This window comes from Conger conger, chromosome 13 (assembly GCF_963514075.1).
Source record: "Conger conger chromosome 13, fConCon1.1, whole genome shotgun sequence".
In the NCBI taxonomy this organism is placed as follows: Eukaryota; Metazoa; Chordata; class Actinopteri; order Anguilliformes; family Congridae; genus Conger; species Conger conger.
In genome coordinates this window covers 17655934-17682562 of record NC_083772.1, presented here as the reverse complement: position 1 = coordinate 17682562, position 26629 = coordinate 17655934, and the positions used below count along the sequence as shown (strand labels likewise).

The following is a 26629-nucleotide window of genomic DNA, read 5'->3' as shown; positions in this document are numbered from 1 at the left end:
CAACCATTTCCCTGTGAAACCATTCATCTTTCATCAGTTGTAATAAATGCTAATGCTAGCAGGCAGGTTTATATCACAACACAAACAGAAGAAGGCATTTGACCTTTCAGTAGTTGATGGGATTTAAGAGTCGCTCTTGGCCATAAATTGGATGTTGCCTTGAACTTAATCTCAGTGTCTCAGCGCTGTGTCCTCAGCTGACCTGGCCCTGATAACCCGTACAGTAGTGCAGAGTTTCACGGGGGAACCGGGTGCACCTACCAACTCTGTCCTGGGGCTCTCTCCCACCTGGGGGAGGAATGATATGTAGCCCCGCCCCTTCTGCAAATAACCCCACCTACTCTGTGAAGAGTCCTGCCCACTCTGTGGAGCGCAGCTCCTGACAGCTGTTAGCAAGGCCCTTAACCCCCCACAATGCCCCAGGGGGTACTGTCCCCTGCTTAGTCTAATCAACCATAAGGCTTTGGATAAAAGCTTCAGCTAAATACCTGAAATATGGTAGAATTGCATATCTGGTCCAATCATTAATGTTCATATTGAATATGCAGCTTGTGTGCAATGGAGGGAGAGAGCATAACTCATAGCTGATGGGGAAACATAAATAGCAGGCTGATGAGCTTTGAGGAAAGTTTGTGTTTACCATAATTATTTAATCCTGCTGGCCTGCTTCATCTGCCCACACTGCCCCTCTCGCTGCCTCCATCAGCAGGGCATCGACCCAGCCCTGAAACTACTGTGGACACTGAGAGAAATCTAGGTTCTGCAGCTCAGTTCTACTGAGGGGAGCCTGGGTTTTACTGATACGAGCGTGTGTTCCACTTAGGCGAGCCTGGGTTCTACTGATAGGAGCCTGTGTTCTACTGCTGGAAACCTGGGTTCTACTGATAGGAACCAGGGTTCTACTGATAGGAGCCTGGGTTCTACTGATTTGAACCTGGCTTCTGGTGATCTGTGTTTGACTAGTAGAATGCAGGCCCCTATCAATAGAACCCTGGTTCCTATCAGTAGAACCCAGGTTTTCACTGATGGCAGCATGGGTTCTGTACCTGACACCCTGAAACATCTACTGCAGGTTCCAAAGGGCTTGTCTTTGGTCTGTTGCTTGATGGTTTTTTGCGAGTTTGCGGTTATGGTTTCCAAGAAGGAATATACAGGTCATGGGTTCTGTATTCCAGAGCCAGACTGGTTCTTTTGAGAAGAAGGCTTATCAACTTTTTGTCTGCTGGGATACCTTTGCATATAGATCTGTAAGTTCATGTAATATTCCTGTTCATTAAAAATAAATACAACGAGCATACAGGTATTATGATGCTCTCATATTATCATATAATGCATTTTTTTTACTTTATATAAAATACTGTGTGAAAGTCTTGCGCAAATGTAAAATTATTTAAAGCAAAGATGCTTTCAAATATAATGAAATGAACATGTTTTGAACAATTAATGTTTAGAAATCTCAAATTAGCTATTTTCTACTGACACACTAATGAGGGGGAAAAAAAAGAATATCTAAGATCAAATTTGTATTTAAAAATATCTAGGGTGCCTAAGACTTTTGCACAGTACTGTATGTATGTATGTATGTATCATATACTGTATACTTTATCAGTTTGCATGTGTTGAAATTATCTCTTGCTAGACAGACTTGGCAAAATGACAACTGTTCATGTTACACATCATCATCATCTGATTACAAAAACAATGCTGAGGGAAGGATTTCAACTCACATTTGTCCCAGCAGTAGGGGCAAGTATTTCTGGAATCTGCACTTCTTTTTGAAAATATTTTTTACCCGTGTCTAACGTGGTTCAGTTCAAATGTTTTTCTTTTGAAGATGGTTCTAATCAAAATCGTCTCCATAAATGTATTCCATCGATGTATTATCTTTGTAAATTGTAGTACTGCTCCTCGCTGTAAGACTGGGTATTAGTGAGAGACGATTCCTTTGAGTGTGGGGGTTCTGTGTATCGAGCAGTTTCTTGAAATAGTCCACAGCAGTGCTCTGTCTGCCTAACTGCTGGACGAACACACACAGCTTTTCCCAGACGACCGGAGACAAATCAGCGTATGCCAGAATGTGTGTGTAAAGCCCAGTCTCCACCAAACAGCCGAGACCAGACGACACGGTTTTAGAACGTCTTTAGAAGAAAGTTTTAGTGGTGTGAACATCAGTTCTCGGCGGCTGGCAATTCGAAAACTGAGCATGTCAAGTCTTAGTCTGGAGTTTTAGAACAATTAGTGATTTAGCGTTACAGTTAACTTGGGTCATCATGGAAACAGTTGTTTATTTGTTCACTTGGTGTTTTGGTTTGGACTGCCAATTCCATAATCGTGGACGTTTTGCGATTTAAACACTGACGTTCCCAGATTTCTCTAGTCTGGTCTGGTCTCAGCTGTTTGGTGGAGACTGGGCTTTTAGTGTGTTTGTGGGCACGGGTGTGGCTGTATCGGTGTTCATAAAGTCAAGGAGGTGTAGTGTGTCTGTGTGTGTTTGTGTGTGTCACTGTACCACTGCTGAGGAGCACACATTCTCTGGATATATTTATAGGCATACGTGTAGTGATATGGCCCCATGTAGTACAGTGGTTTGGTCCCCCTCTGTGTCGGTGCTGTTTTAGATGTTGTAAAATCAGCTCGAAAACTGAGCTGGTCAAGCTGGTATGAGCTGGGACCAGCATGGCCAACCTGTCATAAAGCAGGTCTAGCTGGGTATGAGCTGGTCAACCAGCTAGTGCTGGTAGCTTGTCGGAGCTGTTTCAAAACATAGCTTGAGCTGGTCAAACCATGTCATGGAAGGTTAGATGCTGCCAAAAAAAAAAAAAAAAAAAACCCTGCTTGAGCCAGATAATTCTCAGCTGAACATCCTACAGAACAAAGTATTAAATCTTCAGAGAAAGATGATTTTGTTGAACATAATCACTTCCTTTTAATAAAATGTCTGTGAGAATCTACTGCAGTGTGAGAATTGTATTGGGGTCATATAAAGGTTTGAAGATTTGATGACATTGACTTAGTTTGGACTGATTGATCTCTCTCAGGTTCTCATAGCGTGAAACGTTTGTTTAGTTGCTAGATTGCCCTGCTGTAAAGGACCAGGAGTGTTTCACACCTGTTGAGGGCATCCAAGGCTTCATCACACTTCTGGCACATCAAAAACAGTCCAATAGTCATCACTTCTGCCTAACACTGGACCCTGCTGGTCAGCCCAGGGACAGATAGTAAATGGTAAATGGTTGGAATTTATAAAGCTAGTCTTGGTCATAGGATATAGGATAGTCATAGTCAGGTTTGACTAGCCACATCTAAAAAGATCAGAAGGATCTGCAGATATTGGTGTTTTCCAAATTCCACTAGCATAGGGTATATGAAATTCTATTGAACCCAGATATGTAAGTTAGGTTGAGAGTGCAGGCATGTTTACACTCTGTTCGTGCTAGTGCTTTAACTCCCTTATCTGAGAGTTAAAGAGAAGCCTTATGCATTCAAAATAGGTTTGAACCTCCTTTAAATGCATATTTGGTGGAAACTGTGCTCTTTCGGCATCATATCAACCACGTTTCCAGAGCTGGGATCAGTTCACGGCATGGATCATTATTTCTCCTCGATAAGAAAGATAAGACTGCTATACGGTGATCCCTTATGTTATGACTCTGAATGTGTAAAGCGAACAGCAACACGTTGATGCTGGAAAGTGGTAGGGCTTAAGCTAACAGGTTGCATCCAGCAAATTGCTCCCCTGATCTTTATCTATTTATATGGCTGTGAGTTAAGCTTTTGAATTTGTGCGTCTCAATCCAAAAGCTTTTCACATGATACAGGGACTGAACAGGCTTCACATTGCATCCCAGTGGAAAAGGACATCCCGCTCTAAGCGTCTGTAAATACTGTTTTTCTCATAACATGCAGAAGTGCACAAGCTCAATTTTTGCAGTTTGCTATGGAATATTATAGAGTGATCTTGAGCTAAGGAATGTCAATAATTATATTCACTGGATTTGTGAGATAAAAACTTCAGCTTGAAATCTATGACTTCATCCTTCAATCTCATTCTTCAGTATTATTTGTCTGGTGGGCAGGTCATTGTGGAATCGTGGCATATGTGATACTCTAGCTCTCGCTGGGCTTCTGACAGACGCAGTCTGCTTGTGTTTTGTCAAGCAACATTAATTAGACAGGCTGGAGGATAAACTGAATCTTTCAGAAACTTTTTCTCTGCATTTAAGTTTTCATTTCAGGAAGTACAGTATAATTTAGTATTTTCCGTAAACATTCTTGCAATAATGAAAAATGTGTGTATACAGTTTCAACGAGATCTCCAGCATCGATTGGTATTTGCCTTGCAGTGGAAAATGAGTACTTCTGTGGGACTGTAGTGATTTGGTTTTCTTCTGTCTGGACTGTAGTGATTTGCTTTTTAAACATAGTTTGCGGGTGTTGTGCAAGCCTTGGCACTTTGAACATGGTGTTTTGATGTTGTTGAGAAAACCACAGAGGTTCCAGAGCTGGGGTTCTATACACAGCTCAGGTAAGGGGACAGGTGAGAGGGAGAGGGGTTCTGCCGTTAGGGCTGGGAGATGTATCACAAAAATAATGATCTAATCTAATAATTACCTTTGTATATCTCCCACGTGATCATGTGATGTGTTTTTGTCAATCAAATGGAAGCTGCAAGGCCTTGCTGCTGATTGGCTGTCTTGTAAGTGGGGTGCGTGACTCAGTGAGTAGGGTAGTGCAGGTGGGTCTGGAGGCTGGTTTTGGGGATGTGATCTGTTCAGGCACTGCTTGGTTGTCAGGTGATCACTCACTGCTCTGAGTTACTGTAGGAAGAGGCATGCTGCTTTTGGAAATAAAGAAAGCTCATGCATGCAATCCCAGCAGATCAGCTGTTTCTGAGATACTCAAACCACCCTGTCTGCCACCAACAATCATTCCACGGTCACTTAGGTCACATTTTTTCCGATGGTTGAAGTGAACATTAACTGAAGCTCCTGGCCCATATCTACATGATTGTATGCATTGCACTGCACAATTGATTGGCTGATTAGATAATCGCATGAATAAGTAGGTGTAATAAAGTAAAAATGTTCCAAATAAAGTGCTTGCTGAGTGGACATACAGCTCCATGCAAGCACACACGCACACACACACACACACACTATTCTCTCTCACTCTTTATCTCTCATTCACACACACTTATTCTCTCTCTCTTTATCTCTCTCTCTTTCTCTCTCTCTCTCTCTCTCTCTCTCTCTCTCTCTCTCTCTCTCTCTCTCTCTCTCTCTCTCTCTCTCTCTCACACACACACATACACACACACACCCTCTTCATCTCTGGAACAGGTCCATGTAAATCTGTCAGTCTGTAAAATGCCCCTCATTTGAACTTTTGAAACCCTGTCTGAAAACCAGTAGGCAATCACAGAGCATGGTTTCTTGGTAGCAGGTTACTTTTCAAAACTGTTTAACAAATCTTCAAAGTTATTTTGTCAAATGTATGTATAAAAAGGCATGAAAAATTACAACCCCCGACAATGATGGTCAGTGTGTGGATTCATTGGAATGCAGTCTGTGCATTGATACTTTCTAATCAGTGTTAAAATTAAATTCTTGCTATCATTCATGTCAAATTACAGTTGGTAATATGACAGATAAATCTGAATCATTTAAATATCCTCAAATGGCAGCAAAAGAAAATAGGTCTGTTGCACATTGAGAAAGAGTTGCAGAGAGTGAAGGTGACCGGGCGGTGAGATGGAGAGATCTGGGCCAGCAAAGGGACAGTAAAGACACAGCAGAGAGAAGAAAACGAGTGAGAAACTCTAATCTGCTTTTTCTGTAGCCCCTGAAGAGACCCGTCTGTGCAGTAATCCCTGTAAGCCATTACACATGTATTGTGACAGCAAAACAAGCCGTTTAATTTTAGTAATCAGGTAATGCATTCCACCCTATGAATGATTATGTACAGATGAAGATTGTGCGGTTGGCTGAGAGAGAGAGAGAGAGGGGGGGAGAGATAAAGAGAGGGGGAAAGAAAGAGGAGAGGGAGCAGGGGGAGAGAGAGAAAAGAGGAAGAGGAGGGAGAGGGGGTAGGGAGAGCGAGAAAGGAAAGGGGACTCAGATGGATATAGCTCTTTACATAATGAATGATGGGGGGAACAGCTGGGAATGCTGTGAGTCAGAGGTGTGGGGGGGTAAGGGAGGGTAAGGGGGTGTTTATTTGGCTGCTTACTCAGGGCCTTAGAGGAGCAGCAGCACTGACAGACAGCTCTGTGTTTAAGCACACGCTGTTAATCTCTACCTGTTCTCACCACAGCTGTTGTCTCTGTTTGTTGGTACCTGTCTGAGTGACAGCAGGGGGCGTGGTGGATTGGTTTATGGAAGGGGGGGGGGTTCTATGGCACCAGGCCCAGTCCAGGGGTTTGACTGTTCCCACCCCTGTTGGACAGCGCTATAGCAAAGCCGCTCAGTTGATTGACTCATCTGTCTGAGATGTGTCTCTTTAAAATTGAGCTGGTCTAGCTGGGTATGAGCTGGTCACCCAGCATGGCCAAGCTGGTCATAAAGCAGGTCTAACTGGGTATGAGCTACTGATGGTAGATCGTATGAGCTGGTAGCTGGTCAACCATGTCAAGCTGTGAGCTCATCTAAACTGGTCAACCAGCTAAACCTAGCTTGAGCTGTTTTGATGAAGTAGGAATTACATGTGGTATTTTACAGGGTAGAACACAAAGAGTAGTAGGAGGGATATTATCTGCACAGGGTATTGTGGGAATTGGAGTCCCACAGGGTTCAATGCTGGGATCACTACACTTCCTCATTTACAAAAATTACCTTGATAGGGACATTGAAAGTACATTAGATGCAGATGATACAAAACTGGAGGCTTTAGCTAACTGGACTCTATTAAAGTAATCCAAGAAGATTTAAACCGAATCCAGAAGGGGGCGGAAACCTGGCAAATGAAATTCAATATATTATGGAATAGAAAGTTCTACAAAACATAAGGCAGAACCACCATACAAAAGGCACACAAGGAAGGCAGAAAATAGGAATCAATTTGAAAAATAGTTGCTCAACAAGTTTCAGGTTCGAGTCACTGTGCTGTAGCAGTAAATAAGAAAAGGCCAACATGTTGCTGGGATATAGCTAGAAATACTGAGTATAAATCCATGGAACTTATGCTTATCTTATACAATACCTTTGTCAGGACCTAAGATGCTTATTCTCTTCAAGTCTAGTAAATTTAGGGGAGTTTTAATTGAGGCTTTCAATTAATTAAAGGGATTAACTGCCCTATCCCCTGACCATAGTGGTCACTGTGTGGAATAACTTGCCAGGACATGTAGTACTAGAGGCAGAAACCCTGGGGGATGTTCAAGACCAGGCTTGATACAGTGCTAGATACTATCTAGTTTTTATTTAAACTAAGCACTAGGTACAGTTTAGTTGTAGAAAGATGGTGAGCAATGAATGGGCCGTTTTCTGATTGATTGGAGTGTTTCTGGCCGTGTCTCTGATTATCTGGGCGTCCCTCTGACTGACCGGCGTGTTTCTGGGCGTGTCTCTGATTTTCTCTGCGTGTCTCTGGGCGTGTCTCTGATTTTCTCTGCGTGTCCCTGGGCGTGTCTCTGACTGACCGGCGTGTCCCTGGGCATGTCTCTGACTGTCTGGCTGTGTCTGTGACTGACGGGCGTGTCTCTGGGTGTGTCTCGGCAGGACGACCAGGTGGTGCTGCAGTGCACTGCGACTGTGCTGAAGGAGCAGATTAAGCTCTGCCTATCCTGCGAGGGCTTCGGCAACCGCCTCTGCTTCCTGGAAACCACATCCAACGCCCAGGTACCTTAATCTCACAGCACTTACACACCTCATTCACTTTCAATTAACTGTGAAGCAACGTGTGTGGAAATAGCAGAAAAGTGAATAGGGCAGTGTGTGGTGAAAACACACAGTACACATCATTAAAATGGCACATACACGCACATACACAGGCATGACATTGTCGCTCGTGAGCTCCTGGGTTCTGACAGATGTTGCCATGCTGCTTCCCCTCTGCTCTAGAATGTTCCACCAGACCTGGCGATCTGTTCCTTCATCTTGGAGCAGTCCCTGTCAGTCCGAGCCCTGCAGGAGATGCTGGCTAACACCGTGGAGATGACCGAGGTGAGCGAGGGGGTGAGAGGGAGAGAGGGATGGTGGAGGGAGAGAGTGGTGGGGAGGGAGAGAGGGATAGGGAGAGAGTGGTGGGCCTTCTGCAGCAACATGGCTCTCAACTTTATGCTTAACTGGGTCAAATACGGAATTCAAAACACTCTGACCCCTTAGACACCAGTAAAAAGGTTTACTGCAGTTCACCTCTCTTTTCTATTTGATTTATTACAAAATCTATTTTCACACAATATCCAGACAATTTTTGTTTGAGAAACTTTATCTTACTTCAGTTGCTGGCAAAATATGAATACAAAGACAACCATTTTCCTGGGCATTTAGTTGTTGGTGTTTTATTTTTAGCGGATGGTGAATCGGTGAGCCCCCCATTCTTTCTTTGTTCTGTGCATTCCGCTGGGACTCCTGGAGGACCCCATGGTCCCTCGACATCTCCACTAACACCGTCTGCTTTTATTACTGTAACCGGCCAGAGTTCAGTCCTGTTCCTGAACGGAGTTTCTTATCACGTTCCCTATTGTGTTAAAATATAAACAAGTTCTAAAATCTTTCAAGGGGAATGAGAATAGCTGGTGGACAGTCATGTAGTTTCAGCTGATGAAAGTCAATGTGCACTCAAATCAAGAGGCATGTGATTTTTAATTTTTTTAAATTATATATCACTCAGATTATTTTACTGCTGTGGAGTGAGAGAAAATACTGTATTTGTTTATTCAAAATGGATCAGAAATTCAACAGCCATTCTGTGCTTCAGACAGAACACACAGTTCTGGGGGGAAATTACCTTAAAATCTTTAAATGAATGACTGAACTGTGCTAAATGCTTTTTTTATTATTCTGAAAAAAAAAAAAAGGTTTATCTAGGGGCTAGTTTATCTACCGGCGTAACTGTTTGTCTCTTCTCTGACCCTAAACCCCCTCCCCCTGCCGACCATAGGCAGTCGATTTGGACAGATGGGTATGTCTTTGCACATGTCTCATTTCCTGTCATGTGACCCCAAACTTCCTGTCCCCTTCTTTTCTTTCTACCTTCCCCCTGCACTTCTCTTCAACCCTCTAAATTCTCTTTCCTCCCACTGATTTTCATCTTGGTGAAACAGTGCTGCAGATTTTCCTGTTCCCCTTGAATCCCCAACCCTACCTCCCCCCCCCCAGCCCCCCCAAAAAAAGAAAAAAAAAACCCTGGTTCCACCTGTCCCTCTCTGTGTACAGTGCTGGCATAGCTGAAGACCCCATGTGTGGTGTCAAGTGGCCCCCCAGGGGAAGCTCTCCTATCTCCTCTAGTGGGGAGAGCTTGCTGGTTCGAGTCCAGGCTATGCCACCTCTAGTCAGGAATGTTGTGAAAATTCAGGCCTCATTCACAGCATTGTCGCCCCATGGAACATTATTGACATCCCACTAGACCTGCATTCTAGCCCTCCTAAATCTTCCCTCTCCAGCGATACAGCATGACATCGACCGCATACCTTTTCTGACCAGTGTGGTATGTCATAAACAATGACCACGCCCAAAAAAGGCACTGGATTAATCAGGTCACAGCTATAGTATGAGGGCCTGGTTCACAGACACAGATTAGCCTGAGTTCTGGACTAAATTGAGTCTTATCTAAGAATCTCCATTCATAATTTAGTTCAGGACTAGGATTTAATCTGTGTTTGCGAAACTGGCCCTATGTCTCTCAACAAATGGTATTATCTCTTTAGTTGTAATACAGCACTAAACTGAACGTGTTTACGGGATTTTGTAATTAACGTCGGTGGGAGGGGGGTTTCCACGGAGACGGGACCTGGGGGCTGATGGGATTTGGATGAGAATAGCCTGGCATGTGCCTCTGGGAGAAATGGCAGAGGGGGCTAGACCTCGGGGTGGGGTAGGGGGGTAGGATGGGGGGGGAACAGGGCATATTCTGCTGTTCAGCTGTTCACAGATTCCCTGCTAATGTGGAATAAACCCCCCCCTGACACACTGACCCCGCCCGAAAAACCTGCCTGGTCATGTGACCTCGATGGTCTTACACCTGCTTAACGAAAGACACTCACCCAGTTGTTGCTATGGTGATGATGGTTGTTGATGGTGGTGAAGGTAACGGTAATCCCCTAACAACAGCAACAAAAATAATTGTGTTTTCTTGTTTGAAAAACCTCACCTGGATTTTGAAATGAAAGGTAAGATATTTGAAGTTGCATTTTGGTACTGTCATGAGATATGAAAAAAAAAAAAAAGATTTATTCTTTGTGTGATGCCATCTTTTCCTGTAGAGAATGTCCTGCATAGCTGTTTCAGGTGCCCTGTATGGCTCTTCTCTTGTGTAATTAGTTCACAGAACATATACAATCTATCTTTTTTTGTTTGTTTTTTTATTCAGTTGTACAGTATTTATTTAGGTATTTTGCCTTGATCCTGAGTTGACATCTGACCTCAGATACCTGTCTCCGCCCTGTCCCGAGCCCAGTGTTGGGGGCATGTCCCAGGGCGATCTTAGCGGGGTTGGTTTGGTTGCGTTGGCACAGTGCGTGTTGTCTCCATGGTAACTTCTGTTTTTGTTGCCCCCTCCCCCTACAGTCCTCCCAGGGTGGGGGTCACAGGACCCTGCTGTACGGCCACGCCATTCTGCTGAGACACACCCACTCCAGCATGGTGAGAGACACATCCCCTGATCTTTCTCTTCTTCAATTGTGCAACATTTCTCTCTCCGATGGTGTTGTGTTTTAACTCTGTCTCTCTTGCTCTCTGCGTCCCTCAGTACCTCAGCTGCCTGACCACTTCTCGATCGCTCACAGACAAGCTGGCCTTCGACGTGGGTCTGCAGGAGGACTCCACAGGTACCGTTCACCACCAAAAACAACAGGAAAAGCACATTACAGTTATTTAGCTGACCCTCTGGTGCAATGTGGGGTTGACAACCTTGCTTAAGGGCCCAGCAAAAGCATGGATTTTAATATGGCTACACTGGGGCTTGAAACACCAACCTTCCGAGTCCTAGTCATGGACCTTAGCCACTAGGCTACAGCTGCGAGTCTCCTGGGCAGTTGTTAGATGCAGTGGCCATTAATTAAGTTCAATGTATTATAATGGCTAGACAACTGCACTGCAAAAAAACAAAAATAAGTTGAAAATCTTTCAATTACTTTTTGCTAAAAAAACAATATTGCCAATGGGTTTTATTTATTTCAAGATTAGCAAGCAAACAGTAGCTTAAAAAAGTGAAAATCTTCTGCTTGAAATTTAAACAAATAAGATCTTAAGTCTTATTATTTGTCATATTCTTTTGATTTTATTGTGGCAACACTGGGACTTGAACAACCAACCTTCTGGGTCTTCAGTAGAATCTCCAGCTGCGTTAATCTGAGTGTGTAAAATAAGTGTGCGTTGCTGGGGAAACACACATGATTGACGTAACCCCCCCTCCCTCCCCCCAGGGGAGGCATGTTGGTGGACCATCCACCCCGCCTCCAAACAGCGGTCAGAAGGAGAGAAGGTCCGGGTGGGAGATGACCTCATCCTGGTCAGCGTGTCGTCCGAGAGATACCTGGTGAGGCTAAAAATCTCACATAAAAATATACAAAAATGTATGAAAAATCGGAATCTATAAAAACCTTGGATATGGAGATTATTTTCAATTGTCAATAGTGATTAAACATATTTCTAAATAATTTCTGATCACAGATTTAATGGGCTTTACACATAGATGCATAAATATATATTTTTAATGATCCACAATTTCATCATCCACAAGATTCTCCGTTATGTGTATTATGTGCATTATGTGTAGCCAGAGGGGGTGTTAAGGTAGATGGGAGTTGCCCTGTGTTAGGAAAGCCCCAGAACAACTCTGATGCTTTCTCAAACTCAAACCCTAGCCCACCAGAGCTGTACGTGCCTGGTTCAGATGCAGTAGCCTGCTATTATTTTACAATAAGTTTACATGAATTGGCTAATCTAGTTGTTAACTGCCAAACTACTGAGCAGTTTAGCAAACTGTTTATGTATTTGAACACCATTCATTCATGTTAACAATGACACTAATTTATAGATTATATATATTTAATTTATAATACGTAAGTTAGTAGTCAACATACATTAACTCATGAATGTCATGCTTACAGTATTGAATGTATTGTATTTGTACATGAGTTCATTAATGGTAACAACTACATTAGTTAATGCCAATTTGTGGACTTTCTTGTATTGTGTCTCAGTGTGAGCAGTCCCCCTAACCCAGGGGTTGGCAACCCCGGTCCTGGAGAGCCACTCAGTGTGCTGGCTTTCATAGTTACTCAGTACTTAATTGATCAATTAAAGCGGTCGATTACACAGTCGATTACTCGCCTCACCTGGTTTCTTGGGTCTGAATCGGTCTTCGAGACCCTGCGGCTCTCCAGAACCAGGGTTGCCGACCCCTGCCCTAACCCCCCCCTCCTGCGCAGCACCTGTCCTACGCCAGCGGGGACCTGATGGTGGACGCCTCCTTCATGCAGACCCTGTGGAGCATTAACCCCGTATGCTCCGGCTGTGAGCTGGCTGAGGGTGAGCTCTGCCTTATTATGGGATGTTCTACCTGCACACCTGGGCACACCTGGGCCAGACACCCACCTGAACACTTTACAATGCTGTGTGTGTGTGTGTGTGTGTGTGTGGGGGGGGGGGGGGGGGGGACTCTCCTGGAGATCCCTGACTATTCTAAACAAAATCTATTACTAACAAAAATGTGCAAATAGTAGTTTGGTCTTTTTAAAAAGGATTTCACTCAAGATGTCTGCAGGATTTTTACTTCTGTTTAAGGTTATTTCAAAAAAAAATTTTGTCCCAGAGTTTAGCTTAATGCTGTTTGTTTTACCTTTGAGAACACAATCAGTCACACGTCACCCTCTCACTTTCATCCTCCCTTCCTCCCTCTCTCTCCTCTCATCCTGCCCCGCCTCCCTCCTCACCCTCCTCATCCTGCCCCAGGGTTTCTGACGGGGGGGCACGTCCTCCGCCTCTTCCACGGTCACATGGACGAGTGTTTAGCCATCTCCTCGGCCGACCAAGGAGACGACCGCAGGTGAGGGACTCGGCACACCTCATTCAACAGCTAGAGCAGGGCTGCCCAACCCTGCTCCTGGAGATCTATCTTCCTGTAGGCTTTCACTCCAGCACAACTCATTCAACGGCTAGATATATTACTGAGCTGCTAAATAGTAGAATCAGATGCGCCAAATTAGGACTGAAAAGAAAACCTACAAGGCAGTAGATCTCCTAAAACAGGATTGGGAACCACTGTGGTATGGTAGGCCATTCACAAGAGCTCTATCTAGTCCTTTGGTGTATCAGTGTAATTTTGCCTGACATACAGGATGGAAAATCTGTTGGCTACCCTCAGCTCAATGATGTTCAAGTGACCGTCTTGGCCACGCTGACGTGACTCTCTCTCCTTCCAGAAACGCCCAGTATGAGGGCGGGGCAGTGTGCAGCCAGGCTCGATCTCTGTGGAGGTTGGAGCCCCTGCGAATCAGGTGAGGTGGTTTCCTGCTTCCTTACAGGAAGTATGTCCGAAACAAGCCCCTGCCTGATGAAGGTTGACCAAGCCCACCCCAAATAAAATATTCATTGTATGTTCAGAATTTACACCTTTTAGAGAACGTATGTTAAATACACAGGGATTGGTACCTTTTCATGGAACAAAAATGGTTTAGAATGATATGGTATATTGTTATAAGTTCATTAAATGATGATGTGTATATACATAGTGAATACAAAAGCTGATGCACTGGGTGTGTAATTTTTATATGTAATGTGATGTAAAAGCAATGCACTTCCTATCTGGCTGATCTCTCCGTTGGATGTGTAGTTTTTGTATGCATTGTGATGTGAAGTAACACACTTCCTGTCTGGCTCTGTAGCTGGAGCGGGGGCCATATGAAATGGGGGCAGCCGTTCCGCGTGCGCCACATCACCACCGGACGCTACCTGTGTCTGGACGAGGAGAAGGGGCTGATGGTGCTGGACCCAGACAGAGCCAACACAAAGATGTCCGCCTTCTGCCTGCGAGTCTCCAAGGTCACTACACTCAACCTTAAATTAGATAGATATATAGATAGATAGTTTGATAGATAGATACTGTTTTTCTCACACTCAAATTGAGGAGGAACTTGCTTCCACCACAACCTGGGTGAAGCATGGCAGCCATTTTGCGGCAGAACGCTCGCCAGCTGACGTGGAGGGGGAGAGAACAATTTTTAAGCAAATAAATCCGAGGATGATTAGGTGTCCGGTTCAGAGAGCCAGGTTGGGGATTTAGCCAGGACATGTAATGAGATCTTTAATGACTTCAGTGAGTCAGGACCTCGGTATAACGTCTCATCCAAAAAACGTAATCTCTTACATTACAGTGTCCCCATCACTGCACTGGGGCATTGGGGTTTATTCGGGATATATTACATTCCATTCTGGCATTTAGCAGACGCTTGTACCCAGGGCGACTGGCTCAGCAGTTCTGTTAAACAGCTGGATATCTTACCAGGGTAATTCAGTTTAAGTAGCTTGCTCAAGGGTATAATGGCATTGCGAGACTACACCAGACTGAAAAAAGACACAAACATTTTACCAACGTCACTATTTGGCGCCACCATCAAAGCGACAGTTAACGGATTACATTCTTTCCAAAGAATGATATGTAAAATCTTGGAGGCCACAGCAACTACTGTACCCAGAAACTGAATGGTACACACTAAAGCAAACCATCTTGGCAGCTGATGAACTTTTGATCTGAATTGGGCTTTGCTGTTCATCCTCAGCTATGAGTCAGTCTTACAGAGATGCTCTTTGGACGTGCTGCATATTCATTATGTATAATAATATAATATATAATTCTCTCCCCCATTTCATCTTTCCCTCTGTCTGCCATTTCCTCCTCTCTCTCCCCCCTCTCTCCCCGTCCCCTCCTTTCCCTTTCTCTCCCACCTCTCTCCTCCCCCTCTCTTCCGTCTCTCCCCCATACCCTCCCTTCCCTCTCTTTCCCCATCCCCTCTCCTCTCTCTCTTCCCGCCCTCTCTCCCTTCCTCTCCCCTGCCCTTCCCCTCCCTGGTTCCCGGGAGCAGGAGAAGACGGAGGTGGCTCACAAGCGGGACGTGGAGGGCATGGGCATTCCAGAGATAAAGTATGGGGAGTCCATGTGCTTTGTCCAGCACGTATCCACCGGCCTGTGGCTCACCTACGCCTCCGTGGACGCCAAGGCTGCCCGCCTGGGCCTGCTCAAGAGGAAGGTGGGTGGGGGGGTAACAATAATGAACCGCAGGTGAACCTATAAATGCACATTCTACATTTATGCTATAGCTATGATCCAAAAGACACATTATGGGAGCAAGTTCAGTTTATTAAATACAAATACAAATCAAAATGATTTATAAATACTAAATGCAGAATATATCTTTTAGAAATACTTCAGGGAAGGAGGTGTCAGTGCGTAATATAGGGTTTTGGGGAATGATTTATGTTTTAAGTAGAATATTATATTTTTAGGGCCAGTTTCATATAGATTGGACCAGGTTAAGCCAAGTCCAAGACTAAACTCCAAGAGGTTCTCCATACAGAACTCAATTAAGTCCAGGACTAAACCTGATCTTTAGTTCTGAAACTAGCCCTAAGAGTATAACACTCTACTTAAAGTGTTCTTGAGAAAAGCGCTACATCAGTTCATAATAATAATTATTGATATTTGAATATTATTTATTATAAACACAATAATGGTAAAAGATGACTGGGTTGATAGGGAAAAGGAATGTGCCTTTTGCAGAAACGTGACGTGTGAAACACCCCCCCCCCCCCCCCCCCTCCAGGCCATTCTGCACCAGGAGGGGCACATGGACGATGCCATGTCTGTGTCCCGCTCTCAGATTGAGGAGTCGCAGGCCGCCCGTATGATCTACAGCACCAACGGCCTCTTCAACCTGTTCATCAAGTACGAGCGTCTTCTCCAGTCCTGCTCTGAGCCCCTCACTGCTGGACTGCGTTTACATTACGCTTTTATCCAAAGCGCTTTGCAATTAATGTCTCTCATTCATGCATTCACACTCACACACCAATGGCGACTGGGTTCCACGTGAGGCACCAACCAGCTCGTCAGGAGCATTTGCTCAGGGACACCTCGATACACCCAAGGCGGGGGATTGAACTGCCAACCCCTCCGACATGAACCTCCTGAGCTAATGTCACCCGACCCCCCCTGTTATACACAACAGGGCCCTAGGGCTTTAATAGGGGCTGAAAACAATAGTATAGCAGTCATTTTGATTGGTTGAAAAGGTTTAAGTTCGAGAGTGCCATCAGACACTCAAAATGTCACTCTAAGGACTGAAAGGGGTAATCGGAACACAATGGATAACTGTAAATGCACCTTTACAGTGTTAGTAAGTTACAAAGTGGGGGCGACATTGGCTCAGGCGGTAAGAGAGGTCATCTGGCAGTCTCTGTGCAAGACAGCTAACGAGAAGAGCATTAATTGTACTGCACTTTGGATGAAGCTATATAAATGCCATTTGCCATTTACCATAAATTTACCATTTACCATCATAAGGAAGTCTCTGTGTGTGCCTCCCCAGGGGTCTGGACTCTCTGCGGGGGAAGAACAAGCCCTCCAGCCCCGTGTCCCTGCCCCTGGAGGGGGTGGTCCTGTCCCTGCAGGACCTCATCTTCTACTTCAGCCCCCCTGAGGAGGAGCTGGAGCACGAGGAGAAACAGACCAAGCTGCGCTCTCTCCGCAACCGGCAGAACCTCTTCCAGGAGGAGGTGCGGAAGAAGCACATCGCACACAGGGGCTTTACACCGTAAAACAGGGGTTTACACTGCAAAAACAGCCTTACCAAAGGGTTTTACACTGCAAAACCAACCTTACCATGGGTTTACACTGCAAAAACAGCCTTACCAACGGATTTACACTGCAACAACAGCCTTACCATGGGTTTTAGTCTTGTAATTGGACTTTAAATCTGATTTTAATAATTTTCTCCCAATTTAAATATACATTTACTATTTACTTGTCATGAAGTAATGGAAATAAGATTTGAAGTCTAAATATGTCTTCCGTGGGTTGTCTGTAACGTACTGATACAATTCTGTAATGAAAAGACAGATTCCCTGCTTGAATGACAGGTGCTTATTGGTAAGGCAGGTAGGCAAACACTAGAAGACAAAATCCTTGGGGGAATAATGCCTCTGAAAGGATGAACCGTGTGCCACTAAAAGAAACCTGTCAAGGTGGGTGGGTCAGGGAACCATGCGCAGACTCTGGAATAAGGTGAATAAAACAGCTTTATTGATAACAGGCAGATTCGGAGCATAATCCAAAAAACGGGTAATGGTCGAGGGCCAGGTAGGCAGACCAAACATGAGAGTACAATCATATACAAACACAAGATCCGAAAACACAGGGAGTCCAAAGCCAAGCAAAGATCAAAACCAGAAAATCTAAGAAAAAAACAACGCACAGAAAAACAGGCTAGAACTGGGATAGGGAACTATTTTGCTAGTTTCCTGTGTATTTTGCTAGTTTCTGGATGTGATGCTCTGACTTATGGTAGAACCTATGCACTTGTAAGTCGCTTTGGATTAAAAGCGTCTGCCAAATGACTAAAATGTAAATGTAAATGTAAAAATGGAACAGGTAAGACGAATTAGCAAAGGAAAAGAGCAAACAGGAGGACTTAAATACAAAACTGATTAACCGTCAATGAGAATCAGGTGAGAGACATAACATAATAACAGGAAGGAAAAGCATATAAGGAGAGGGAGGCAGAGGCACTAAATAGAGAACAGAAACGAATGATGAACAGAAAACGGAACTACGAAAGCAAAGTGGGATACAAAAGACAAAACACAGGGGACTTAAAAATACAGAGAGAAACATGGACAGAAGAGAAAAAGCTATGGGCAAAGGCCACGGACATGACAGAAAAAGGCACTCTGTCTTAGGGTGAAAAAGTAGATTAAACGCCTTAAATGGGCTAGAACAAGACAAAGAAAGTTCAACATGAATTGACAGTAGGTCTTAATCAGGGTCATCAAAACAATAGGATATATACATATATACAGTAAGCACATTGTAAATATACAAAGGCTAATTACACAAAGCAACAGTAAATACACATAACAGCTGATGAGTGATGTGTGTTTTTATCATTGTTCAGGGCATGATCACACTGGTGCTGGACTGTATCGATCGGCTGAACGTGTACAACACCGCCGCCCACTTCTCCGAGTTCGCTGGAGAGGAAGCAGCTGAGTCCTGGAAGGAGATTGTTAACCTGCTGTACGAGCTTCTGGGTACGATATGGACGAATATACATGCACACACACACACACACACAAACATATACACACACGCACACACAGCTATATGAGCTTCTGGGTACAGAACGGACGAATACACACACACACACACACACACACACACATTATACATACACACACTGCTGTACGAGCTTCTGGGTACGTTACGGACAAATACACACACACACACACACACTCACACACATATTATACATACACACACTGCTGTATGAGCTTCTGGGTACGGAACGGAAAAATACACATACGTACATGATACATACACACTAAAAATAGACATTATGCATGCTGTACAGACACACTACATGCATGGAATAAGTGAAACTAACGGCACCACTGTGTTTCCCATAGCCTCTCTGATAAGAGGAAACCGGGCGAACTGCGCTCTGTTCTGTGATAATCTGGACTGGATCGTCAGCAAACTGGACCGGCTGGAAGCTTCCTCAGGTACCCAAACTCCACACTGATGCAGTTATTACTGTACTGTATGTGTAAGAGTGCTCTGATCTGCTCTGTAGAGGATAATCTACTGTGATAAGGCACTCTTTATTACATGCAGCATGGACATAATTCAGAATACATCAGCACGGCGCATTCTCTGAAACAAAGCAGCATGCTCTCTGACGTGTACTGTTCAAACACCTGGCACATCTAAGTTCTTCCAGCCATGTACATATTCTTCTTGTTCCTGCTGAATTACCTCTGAAGCAAAACGTCTTTCTCATACGGCTGGGCAAAACAAATTTATCTGACTGCTGCCGAACAAACAGACACAAGCACGCATGCGATTGCTTAAAAGTGACCCCTTAAGTGTACATAGTCTTCCACAACTCCGCTATACTGTATGAGTGTAAGAGGCTCTTATTGGTTCCCTGCTCCTCTGTGCCTGCAGGTATTCTGGAGGTGCTGCACTGCGTCCTCATCGAGAGTCCAGAGGTTCTCAACATCATCCAGGAGAACCACATCAAGTCCATCATCTCCCTGTTGGATAAGCACGGACGCAATCATAAGGTGGGTAACTGACCCATGGACTGGCTATGCACAGTCTGCTCAGTGAGGCCTAGGTGGTCTGCGAGCTTAAAATGGAAGATCACAACCTAAAGATTACATTACATTAATGGCATTTGGCAGACGCTCTTATCCAGAGCGGCGTACAACAAAGTGCATACCCATAACCAGGGATAAGTGCGCTGAAAGACCCTAGAGGGAAGTACAATTTCAACTGCTACCTGTACAACAAAGATAAGGACCAGGGCCAATTTGAATTTTTATTTATTTATTTTTTTAGATGAGCTGTGGGGACGTCCAATTTGTCATTACATTACATTAATGGCATTTGGCAGACGCTCTTATCCAGAGCATCGTACAGTTGATTAGACTAAGCAGGAGACAATCCTCCCCTGGAGCAATGGCCCAACGGCTGTGTGGAACATATTGTGGCTACACTGGGGATCGAACCACCGCCCTTGTGGGTCCCAGTCATGTACCATAACCACTATACTACAAGCCGCCCTTTTCAAGTGGACTCATAATCCCTTAAACTTGTGTGGTCTTAACATTCTGTACATCCCATAGCCTTTTACCATGTTACACATTGAGACACATTCAGGAAAGAACCGCTTAGCGCCAGTGACTCCTAGGTGCTTCAGCTAATCGGCCGTGTCTGACAGTCAAGTGAAGGGAATGTGCAGGTCTCTAATCCAGACTCCTAACATCAAGCTGCCTTCCTGTGCGTGTCTCTCAGGTTCTGGATGTTCTTCGCTCCCTGTGTGTGTGTAATGGAGTGGCTGTGCGATCCAATCAGAACCTCATCACAGAGAATCTGCTTCCGGGTCGTGACCTCCTGCTGCAAACCAGCATCGTCAACTATGTCAGCAGGTAACAAAAAAATATTGCTCTGGGTCTCCCGTCCCCCATCCCCCATCCTACTGGTATTGTCAGCACCTTTCACCAAAATAGAGATGGCCCTGCTTACAGTACATTATCAGAGCTCAGCAAAATGGTGTGTTAAAGCAACTGTAGCATAGTTTGAGTCCAGTAGGGGGCGCCTGTGTTTTATAAAAATTATCAGAATGAAGAACGAAGGAGGTATTTTTGCTGTGTGGTTGGATTTCCACAATTTTCCAAAATAAGAGTCTTGTGACTGTTAAATAGTTTTTTCCCTCTGGAAAATAAGAGCCTAACTTGGTAAAAAAAAAAGAAAAAAAGTAGCAGACATTTTGTGCGGCTTTCGCTGACTACATTTCTTCTCCCTCCTCTCCCTCTTCAGCGTCAGACCCAACATCTTCCTGGGCAAGTGCGAGGGCTCCACGCAGTATAAGAAGTGGTATTTCGAGGTGATAGTGGACTACGTGGAGCCCTTCGCCACGGCTCAGGCTGCCCACCTGCGCGTGGGCTGGGGCCTGACCGAGGGCTACAGCCCCTACCCTGGGGGGGGCGAGGGCTGGGGGGGCAACGGCGTGGGGGACGACCTCTACTCCTACGGGTACGACGGCCAGAACTTGTGGTCAGGTGAGTGCAGTAATTACCCTCCCGTGGAGGGGGGGGTGACTGACAAGGGGGTGCATTTACATTTTAGTCATGTAATATGAATAAAATATGAATACGAATGAATATGAAACGGCTCTACCCAAATCCCAAGGGGTTTTGCCTTTGGTTGAGTTTAACAGGTTCAAAACAATAGTTTAGCAGTCATTTTGATTGGTTGAAAAGGTATACGGTCGTATGGCACTCTCGGGACTGAAAGGGTCGGCATTAGCTCATCTGGCAGTCTGAAGGTTCCTGGTTCTGCCGCCCTGGGTGTGTTAATGTTTCCCTGAGCAAGACACCGGACCCCCAATTGCTCCCGACGAGCTTGTCGGTGCCTTGTATGGTGTAGCCGTTGGTGTGCGAGTGTGTGTATGCATGGGTGAATGAGAGGTATTAATTGTGCAGCGCTTTGGATAAACGCTGTATATAAACCCAGCACATTCACGCGGCCCCTGTGGCTCTCTCCAGGGCACGTTCCTCGGCAGGTGGCCTCGCCCAATCCGCACGCGCTGGCTGCGGACGACGTGGTCAGCTGCTGCCTGGATCTGAGCGTGCCCAGTATCTCCTTCCGCATCAACGGCCACCCCGTGCAGGGCATGTTCGAGAACTTCAACCTGGACGGCCTCTTCTACCCCGCCATCAGCTTCGCCGCCGGTGTCAAGTAAGGGACCTCTGACCCTTTAGGCCACCTCGCCCGCCAGGCTCTGACCCTGACCAGGAATAATAACATATTTTGCCATCAATTGTGGGGAGGCAGAACTTTCTATGGTAACAATACAGAGCAGAGTATCTGGTACATGTACAGAACTCGTGGGTGAAATTGAGTGGGCTTCACCTGAGGGTAGAGTCTGGGAGAGCAGAGAGGATTGTGGGAAGGAGGAGTAATGGAAGACGGATTTGGGGGTAAGAGGAGAGCCCTGCCCTGTTAATCTGAGTGATGTCATTTCCTGCTCATCTCCCAGGGCACGTTTCCTCTTGGGCGGTCGTCATGGAGACTTCAAATTCCTCCCTCCCCCCGGGTATGCCCCCTGCTACGAGGCCCTTCTGCCCAAAGACAGGATGCGAATCGAGCCCATCAAGGAGTACAAGCACGACTTTGAGGGCATCCGAAACCTGCTGGGGCCCACACAGTCCCTGACACACACGTCCTTCACCCCCTGCCCGGTGGACACTGTGCAGGTGCTGTTTGTGTTCGCCTGTATCCTATCCCCTATCATGGCTGTCCAAAATAAAACTGTCAAATGTATTTTGTATCAAGGGGTTCCCAAACTTCCCGAGCCTACAATCCACTAAATGAGTGAATACATGTTTTGCTATCCACTCCTTAATGAAATTCAGCCTGACATTTACTAACAAAAATGGTTTACTTACTTTAAAGTGTATTCTTATCCATAGATTTGATGACAGTAAAATCTGTTTTATATCATTTGACATCAACTGAAAAAATCTGTTACGCCATCTTGAGACAGCTGTTATGTCATGTGTATGAGAGTGTCATGTAAGCCACTTTCAAGTGGTTCAAGTAAAATATGACCAATATGGCATTTAAAAACGTATGCCAGTATCAACTTTTGCATTTAAGCGGTTCTACCCGTCTCATGTCCTGACCCACTGTTTAAGAAGCGCTGCTTTTCTGTATATTGCGCTTAAAGCTTGTGTGCATGTCGGCTGTTTTCAGATAGTGCTACCGCCTCATCTGGAGCGCATCCGAGAGAAGCTGGCGGAAAACATCCACGAGCTGTGGGCGGTCACCCGCATCGAGCAGGGCTGGACCTATGGGCTGGTAAGCTGCGGTTTCAGTTATACAACAATACATAACTGCATTATTATTATTATTATTATTATTATTATTATTATTATTACTGTTTTAGTGTATGTTTTCAATTGACCCAGACAATTTATTTGAGTGATGAACAGTTCCAATGGTAATATAGCAAGCTATAAAGATAAATAAACATGCCTACATAAATACATAAGCAAGCACGCATAGCTATTTCTAAAATAATTTGGCAGTGTGCTAATTGGTATAAGTATCCATTCAGTGATAAAACGAATGATAGCATTGTGTTTTCCTATTGATTCACCTCTTTTCATTTGTTCAGTTACCCTTTTTATGTAACTGTTTTCCAATATAGTACAAGCACAATGTGAACATTGGACATTATTATTTATAGCAAAGCAAGCAAGCAAATAAATATTGTAAGTAAGCAAATAAATAAATAAGGCCTACTAAAAGTTCAAGAACTTCAACGCAGATTGCATTGTTATGTTTCCAGAAGCAAACTAATCAGTGCATCCCACAGAAAAACTTTAATGGGCCAATTCCAAATGTAGCTACACAACGGAAACAGTAATTTAAACGGAGAAAGTCATTTAATCAAGTGTGTGGTTCTTATCCCATTGGGAGCCTCGCCGCGTTAAAAGAACAAATTGCGATAATAACGTACTTCACCGATGTTTGCTCCGCTCAGTATCCCATCGCCCTACCTCTGCTCTCCCTCAGTTCCGCGACGACAACAAGAAACTGCATCCGTGTCTGGTGGACTTCCAGAGTCTCCCTGAGCCGGAGAGAAACTACAACCTGCAGATGTCAGGAGAGACCCTGAAGTGAGTGTCTGGGTCTTTTTGGCTCGTCCTTTTCATGAAACATGTAGCCTAAACCTTGCTAATTTTTGTGACAAATTTGTGTGAACAAATGAACGCATTTATTGGATACACGGAAATAAAATTAATAAGTTAGGCAAATGTTAGCTGAGTGAAAACATTCTTCTCTGTTTCAGGCGTTGTCGGCAAGTTTTGGAACATTTCTCTCTCACTTTGCTTAATGAAAAGTTGCTGGAGTAGTCAACAAAGTCTCTCTCTCTCTCTCTCTCTCTCTCTCTCTCTCTCTCTCTCTCTCTCCCTCTCTCTCTCTCCCTCTCTCTGTGCGTCTGTGTGCATGTGTATGTGAACATACAGGACCCTGTTGGCTCTGGGGTGCCATGTGGGCATGGGCGATGAGAAGGCAGAGGAAAACCTGAAGAAAATAAAGCTTCCCAAAACGTGAGTCCTGAAAACTGCTGCATTGTACCACACCTACACTCTTAAGTTCTTCAAGATCTTAGCTAACCTAATTTGGGATCCTTTTATTCTGCAAATGAATAAAAACCTTGGAGGTATGGCTGTTTTCTGGACAATGTTTTGGTTGCATCTACAGGCTTTTTGTGAAATTGAACCTTTCCGATGGCAGTTGGTTACTTGCAGGTTGTTGACTATTTTAAAAGCAAGTGCCCCTCCCTCTATCAGACGCAATATTTTGACCCCCCCCCCCCGCCCCATCAGATACATAATGAGCAGCAGCTACAAACCGGCCCCACTGGACCTCAGCCACGTCAAACTGACGCCCAATCAGAACACCCTGGTGGAGAAGCTGGCGGAGAACGGGCACAACGTTTGGGCGCGGGACAGGGTGCGACAAGGCTGGACCTACAGCATCGTGCAGGTACCCCCCCGCCCCCCTCTCCATTAACTGCAGTATGATTTTCACCTGGAGTTCACCCAGCAGAACAAGGTTCACTGATATCAGGAAGTGTGTTTGTACTAGGGCTGCACGATATATGGTATATTTATTATCATCAAGATGTGAACATGCAAGATAAACACATCACAAAAGACTGCTTGGACTGTGGTGAAATTTATGTTGGCTGTTCATGTGCAATTTGTTAAATCAAAGCATGTTGGAGATAGTGTATACATTTTTTGGTATTTAGTGGGCATAGGCTATTCATTGTCTGGGGTCTATGTTAGCAGTGTACCTAAAGCAGAAAGACAGTAGAACTGTAGAATATCAGTAGAAATATATCAGTAGAAAAACAGTAGAATATCATATCATATATAATATAATATCGCAAGTCATATTGTCATTGCAATATTGAACAATGTTATTGCATATTTTCCTCATATTGTGCAGCCTTAGTTTGTGTATGGAGCAGCTTACATAGACAGTAGAGACAGTCTTCTGGGGGTTGGAGTCCAGATCGGAAGCAGTGCTGGATTCTCTGGTTTAGAAGGAAACTATGTGCCAGATGGGCTAAATAAGTTCTTGTCATTAGCTGCTTTTGATGTTCTCACATCTGAATTTGTGATGACTGTCAAACCAGTCCATGATATCAACGAGAATCTCTATCTCTCACCCATCCTGGTCATTTCATTGTCCCTGGTACGATTCTGCACAAAATGGCTCCACCAGGGATTTTGGGCTGCATGATCTCACATTAGGCATCACCACCCCTGAAAATGAGCTGTTCTAATATTTTTTGAGGGCGCCTCTGAGAGGGCCCTTGTAATTGTCCTAAATCTTCATCCACCCATCCCTTATAGCACCCTTGATTCTACAAGTTATCTCATTCCTGGTATATTCGATGCTGCCATTTAAGAAAATGGAGGATGTTCAGGAAGAGAGCTACAAAGCGTACAGTACCGTGTCCCTTTCTCATGTTGGTGTTTTCCCCAATTAGGATATTATGAACAAGCGCAACCCTCGCCTGGTGCCCTACAACCTGCTGGATGAGAAAACCAAGAAGACCAATCGGGACAGTGTATGCGCTGCAGTCCGCACTCTGATTGGCTACGGATACAACATTGAGCCACCTGACCAGGAGAGCAGTGAGTCTCGCCCTTTCTATCCTCCCTTGTAGGTTTTCTTCCTGTGGTGTGTCCATATTTTTCCATATTTTATCTATTTATTTAATTTATTTTACTTTCTTTTCTTGCGAATATTTCCTCGATCACCCTTTGTAAGTGGGACCAGTCTCCAGTCTTGCAGGACAGCACTGTCTGGAGGTTTTTTAGTGTTTAGTTTAAGCCACTGATTGGCTTTCCTCCACTTGTCTCCACCCGCCATACTTCCAGAAGGAGATGAGTGCATGAAAGGAGGATACATTTTGTTTATAGTATTGGGGTGTGTCACTACAGCCCTCCAGGCATTGAGTTGGAGATCCCTGCTTTGCATAACATACAATAAGATAACAAAAGATAACATAACGTAACATAAATAACAACATAATGGCAAGAAGAGGCCATTCAGCCCAGCAATGCTCACCTTTTCCTACCACTGAAGTGTACCTGCTGCCTAATTTGCCTACGATTGGTTCCCTGCTCCTAGGTGGTCATGGGGTGGAGAACACGTGTGGGGACAAGGTGCGTCTGTTCCGAGCAGAGAAGTCGTATGCGGTGACTCACGGGAAATGGTACTTTGAGTTTGAGGCGATGACGGTGGGGGAGATGAGAGTGGGGTGGGCCAGACCCAGCGTGCGGTCCGACACTGAGCTGGGCGCCGACGACCTGGCTTACGTCTTCAACGGCTTCAAGGTACCTCTGTCTGTGTACCTGGAACTAAGATGGCGGCATCGAGGTGTCCTTTAACCTCCTTATAAAAACTACTTATTAGATTTATTATATTTAATCTTCCTCTCTCTCTCCCCCACTCCTCTCTTCCTCTCCCTCTCTCCCCCCCCCCTCTCTCGCCCCCCTCTTCTCTCTCCCTCTCTCTCCCCCTCCCCCCCTCCTCTCCCCTCTCTCTCTTCCTCTCTCCCCCCTCCCGTAGGCTCAGCGCTGGCATGTGGGGAACGAGCCGT

At 44.9% G+C, this 26629-nt stretch overlaps 1 protein-coding gene across 7 annotated transcripts in view; it reads left to right on the top strand.

Moving 5' to 3' along the window:
* ryr1b (ryanodine receptor 1b (skeletal)) overlaps positions 1-26629 on the top strand; it is a 105591-nt gene that overhangs the window by 6302 nt on the left and 72660 nt on the right. For all 7 annotated transcript variants that reach the window (XM_061216712.1, XM_061216710.1, XM_061216707.1 and 4 more), the window contains exons 2-27: positions 7716-7835; positions 8058-8159; positions 10725-10799; positions 10906-10984; positions 11582-11694; positions 12590-12689; positions 13113-13206; positions 13583-13657; positions 14045-14201; positions 15242-15406; positions 15980-16101; positions 16742-16928; positions 18326-18461; positions 18837-18932; positions 19378-19496; positions 20230-20363; positions 20755-20996; positions 21483-21675; positions 21977-22193; positions 22693-22797; positions 23518-23621; positions 23973-24056; positions 24336-24495; positions 25511-25658; positions 26158-26363; positions 26599-26629. The exon at positions 26599-26629 is cut by the window's right edge and continues 144 nt beyond it. In XM_061216712.1, coding sequence (XP_061072696.1) covers positions 7716-7835; positions 8058-8159; positions 10725-10799; positions 10906-10984; positions 11582-11694; positions 12590-12689; positions 13113-13206; positions 13583-13657; positions 14045-14201; positions 15242-15406; positions 15980-16101; positions 16742-16928; positions 18326-18461; positions 18837-18932; positions 19378-19496; positions 20230-20363; positions 20755-20996; positions 21483-21675; positions 21977-22193; positions 22693-22797; positions 23518-23621; positions 23973-24056; positions 24336-24495; positions 25511-25658; positions 26158-26363; positions 26599-26629 — 3364 coding nt within the window. The remainder of the gene's footprint in view (positions 1-7715; positions 7836-8057; positions 8160-10724; positions 10800-10905; positions 10985-11581; positions 11695-12589; positions 12690-13112; positions 13207-13582; positions 13658-14044; positions 14202-15241; positions 15407-15979; positions 16102-16741; positions 16929-18325; positions 18462-18836; positions 18933-19377; positions 19497-20229; positions 20364-20754; positions 20997-21482; positions 21676-21976; positions 22194-22692; positions 22798-23517; positions 23622-23972; positions 24057-24335; positions 24496-25510; positions 25659-26157; positions 26364-26598) is intronic.